General features: G+C 42.8%; 1 protein-coding gene across 1 annotated transcript; it reads right to left on the bottom strand.

Annotated features, from left to right (window-relative positions):
• Positions 1–207: 207 nt before the first annotated feature.
• On the bottom strand, positions 208–3,400 carry LOC138888284 (uncharacterized). Its single transcript, XM_070170122.1, has 6 exons — positions 3,214–3,400; positions 2,235–3,168; positions 2,047–2,060; positions 1,503–1,962; positions 964–1,298; positions 208–449 (listed from the first exon to the last, which is right to left on the bottom strand). The coding sequence occupies exons 1-6, from the start codon at positions 3,398–3,400 to the stop codon at positions 208–210; spliced, it is 2,172 nt and encodes a 723-aa protein (XP_070026223.1).
• Between the last annotated feature and the right edge of the window lie 1,311 nt (positions 3,401–4,711).

The raw sequence follows: 4,711 nt of genomic DNA, 5'->3' as shown, positions 1-4,711 counted from the left end.
TATAGATCGAAAATGTTGACAAAGATCATGCAGACATTATCGATATAGTATAAGCTTTAAATCCCGCGTCTCCCATTCTCCTTGAATCTGGTGCACTAGAAGGTCTGAGTCTCCCAAGACCAAGACTTCCCGGATTCCCATATCTACAACTAGCCTTAAACCCAAAATGCATGCCTCGTACTCAGCCATGTTGTTGGTACAATAGAATCACAGCTGGGCTGTAATAGGGTAGTGATGCCCTGTTTCAGAAATAAGCATTGCCCCTATCTCGACACCTTTCATGTTAGCAGCTCCATCAAAGAAAAGTTTCCAACCGGGTTTTTCCTCCTTCTCGACCTCGTCAATGTTCCTTACCTCTTCATCAGGAAAATAAGTCTTCAAAGGTTCATATTCTTCGTCCACCAGGTTCTCGGCCAAGTGATCAGCTAAGCTTAGGCTTTCATTGTCGTCTAAGTCACATATACGATGTCAAACTCTGTGAGCAAGATTCGCCACTTTTCAAGCCTTCCTGTGGGCATGGGCTTCTGAAAGATATACTTTAGAGGATCCATGTAAGAAATGAGGTAAGTAGTATAGGACGACAAGTAATGCTTCAACTTCTGTGCTACCCAAGTCAGGGCACAACACGTCCTCTCAAGGGGAGTATACTTAATCTCATAAGATGTGAATTTCTTGTTGAGATAGTAGATGGCTTGCTCTTTCCTGCCAGTGATGTCATGCTGACCCAATACACGACCAAATAAATTATCCAAGACCGTCAAATACAGAAACAAAGGTCTCCCGGGTTCTGGTGGGACCAACACAGGTGGGTTTGACAAGTACCCCTTTATCTTATCAAATGCTTCCTGACACTCATCAGTCCACTTGACCGCAGCATCCTTCTTCAGCAACTTAAAGATAGGCTCACAAGTTGTCATGAGTTGAGCAATAAACTGCTGATATAGTTCAACCTCCCTAGCAAACTCATCACCTCGGTCTTGTTTCTTGGAGATGGAAATTCTTGGATAGCTTTAATCTTTGATGGATCCAATTCAATGCCCCGCCGACTAACTATGAATCCCAACAATTTCCCCAATGGAACACCAAATGCGCATTTTACAAGGTTGAGTTTAAGATTGTACCTGCGGAGCCTTTGGAAGAACTTTCTCAAATCTTTGATGTGGTCAGACTGCTTCTTGGACTTTATGATCACATCATCCACGTAAACCTCAATATCCTTGTGTATCATGACATGGAATATGGTCTCCATTGCCCTCATGTAAGTTGCCCCGACATTTTTCAAACCAAAAGGCATGACCCTGTAGCAATATGTTCCCCATGGCATGATGAATGACATCTTTTCCGCTAATTCCTCATCAATTAAAATTTGATGATAGCCCGCATAGCAATCCACAAAAGACCCAACCTCATGCTTGGCACAATTATCAATCAAAATGTGGATATTTGGCAGTGGGAAGTTGTCCTTTGGACTTGCCTTGTTGAGATCACGGTAATAAACACACACTCTGGTCTTACCATCCTTCTTTGGCACAGGCACAACATTGGCTAACCACATGGGATACTGCGTGACCCGAATGACCTTTGCATCAAGCTGCTTTGTGACCTCTTCTTTAATCTTCACACTCATGTCGGTTTTGAACTTTCTCAACTTCTGCTTAATGGGAGGAAATGCTGGATCAATTGGCAATTTATGGACCACCAAATCGGTACCCAAACTGGGCATATCGTCATACGACCATGCAAAGATATCATTATACTCAAACAATGCTTTAATTATTTTTTCTCTGATTTGTGGTTCAAGATGAACACTTATCTCAGTTTCTCTGACATTATCTGAATCCCCTAGATTGATTGCTTCTGTTTCATTCAGGTTAGACTTCGGTGTTTCTTCAAAATGATTTAGTTCCTTACTAATCTCTTTAAAGGCCTCATCCTCATCATATTCTGATTCATCATCACACTCTATTTCTTGGATTATTATTTTAGAATTAGATTGACTTTTAAGACTGGGCCGAAGATTCCTTATGCATGTCATGTCATTGAAACCGGCATAAAAAGAACTGTACAGAGAAGAAAAGAAAACAAAAAATAAAAACTATCATGAGTGATGGAAAGGGAAATTGCATTTCATTAAAATAAAGGATAACAGGGTTTATACATCAACAAGAAGAAAATAAAGGTCTGGTTCACAACCCTGGAATGACCCAGATAGAAAGGAAAATAAAACAAACTACCAAGACTTCTTCTGGGTAGGGAGAGGAGTAACCTTCCAAATGTTAAGCTTTGCATTCGGCCCGACGAACTGCACGTCTGCTTTTCTAGAACCTTCTCCAACTTCCATAATGTTCACATCATCATACAACCTTTGGAACCTTTCAATTAACTCCTCACCAATGTCAACCACAGAACATGGAACTGTCGTCACTGGGCGTTTCTTGGCACCGGGCTTGACAAAAGACCTGTAGAGACGTGGAACGGGCTTTGGAAGTGCCCACACCTTCTGTTTCAACCTTCTAGCCCTTCTCACATTTGCCACTGTAGGTTTGAACCCAAAACCGAATGTAACCAAATTTTCAGGGAGGGACGCAGGCTGTATGATACCCTGCAGAGATACACCCAGACCTTTACCGGGCACAAAGCCATTTTTCAGCATTTCAAAGGCCACCATGCCTAATGCGGAGGTTATCTTTGAAGTTGGAATGCATTTCCTCTCTGGAACCTTCTCGACCGACACTGTTTCAAAAACTTGATAGACCCAAGGCCCTTTCTCATCTTCAACCTCAATGAACGGGACAGAGGCATCACTATGAGCACACAAATTATCCTCGACATGCACGATGATCTCCTGTCTATCCCATTCGAACTTAACCATCTGGTGCAGAGTGGATGGGACTGACTTGGTGGCATGAATCCAAGGTTGACCCAACAGCAAATTGTAAGAGACGGCTATGTCCAGCACCTGGAACACCATGGTGAACTCCACTGGTCCTATTGTCAACTCAAGCACTATATCACCAACTGAGTCTTTTCCTCCACTGTCAAATCCCCGAATGCAGATGTTGTTCTTGTGAATCCTATCATCATCCACTTTCAACTTGTTCAGAGTAGAGAGGGGGCAGATGTATGCACTGGAACCATTGTCAACTAATACCTTGGTAACCACAGAATCTTCACATTTTACTATAAGATAGAGAGCTCAGTTGTGTTCAGTACCTTCCACAGGCAACTCATCATCAGAGAAAGTGACCCTGTTCACCTCAAATATTTTGTTGGCGATCTTTTCCAGATGGTTTACTGAAATTTTGTCGGGAACATGAGCCTCGTTCAGAATTTTCATCAAGTCCCGACGATGCTCGTTTGAGTGGATTAACAATGACAACAATGAAATCTGAGCAGGCATCTTTCACAACTGCTCCATGATGAATAATCTTGTGCATTCATTTTTCTTAGAAACTCCTGCACCTCTTTTTCGGTCACTGCTTTCTTTACTAGAACTAGGTTATCTCTAGATGTTTTAGCTTTCCTTAACTCTTCTGGGGCAAAGCATATCCCCGAACGAGTTAATCACTGGGCCTCATTGACTTCTTCTTTCACTTTCTTTCCTTTATAGTCACTATCACTCGTTCATAGTTCTATGGGATAGCCTTGTTGTTGATTACCGGCAACTGGGTTACAGGCTTGATGATGACAGGATCCGTACGGGCACCCTCTACAATTATAATAGGCTTATTTGCCGCTCCTGGCACAACCACTTTGACTTTTCTTGCTTTGCTGCAACATCACTTGGGGATTCTTTCTTGACCACCGCAGGTGGTTCACCATTTGTCTTGCTCAACTTGTTCACTGATCCTTCAACTATTGGTTTTTTAACTGGCTTGACCTTACTGGACCGAATCATCATGACGGTTTGTGAAGGCTTCTTGGGCTCCCCTCCCTTATGTACTATCTCAATTATGTTTGTTTCCTGATGGGTTGGCAGTGGGTTCTGGTTGATGTTGGGTGCCTCTGGAGTTTGGACTTTAATCTGGTTCGTGCCAATGAGCTCCTGAATGGCATTTTTCAGGTGCCAGCACTTCTCCGTATCATGCCCCGGAGTACCAGAACAATATTCACATCTCATGGAATAATTCTTTGGGGGAGGTTTTGGAAATTTTGACTCAATTGGCCTCAGCATATCTAATTCCCTCAATCTATGGAATAAACTTGTATAGGACTCTCCCAATGGGGTAAATGTTTTCTTTCACTGCAACCTCTCATTTTTGAATGTTGGATTGGGTCAGAAACCTGGACCGGTAGGGTTTCGGTAGGCTTGTGGGGGTGGGTAACATTTTGTGGAGTTGGGTAGGTGTTTTGTGGGGTTGGGGCACGCCATTGTGCATAGACAAGAGGTTGAGTATATGTCTGGGCATGGTGGACAGAAATATGAGGGTCTGGTGATGGTAAATAATGTTGGGATGGATTATATGGGGTTTGGGTGTAGGTTCGGTGATAGGATCGAGGCTGGGTATATTGGTGTAATGGGCCCCTAGGTCCAAACCATGATCTTGAATCAATTATTGTCACGTCTTCTTTCTTCTTTTTCCAATCACTCCCCCAGTACTGTTCTGAATGGCTTGGGTTGTTGCCTTGATAGTCGAGTAACTCATGATTTTTCTTGACTTAAGCCCTTCTTCCACCATGCCACCCATCTTTACTACCTCATGTAAAGACT

This window comes from Nicotiana sylvestris, chromosome 3 (genome assembly GCF_000393655.2).
Source record: "Nicotiana sylvestris chromosome 3, ASM39365v2, whole genome shotgun sequence".
In the NCBI taxonomy this organism is placed as follows: domain Eukaryota; kingdom Viridiplantae; phylum Streptophyta; class Magnoliopsida; order Solanales; family Solanaceae; genus Nicotiana; species Nicotiana sylvestris.
This window is presented reverse-complemented; position numbering and strand designations above follow the sequence as displayed.

Coding starts and splice junctions, on each gene's coding strand:
- LOC138888284 (XM_070170122.1), bottom strand. CDS start 3,400: ATGCCTGCTCAGATTTCATTGTTGTCATTGTTAATCCACTCAAACGAG. Junction 3,169..3,213: donor TGATGAGTTGCCTGTGGAAG/GTACTGAACACA, acceptor TAAAATGTGAAG/ATTCTGTGGTTACCAAGGTA. Junction 450..963: donor AAACAAGACCGAGGTGATGA/GTTTGCTAGGGA, acceptor TATGTGACTTAG/ACGACAATGAAAGCCTAAGC.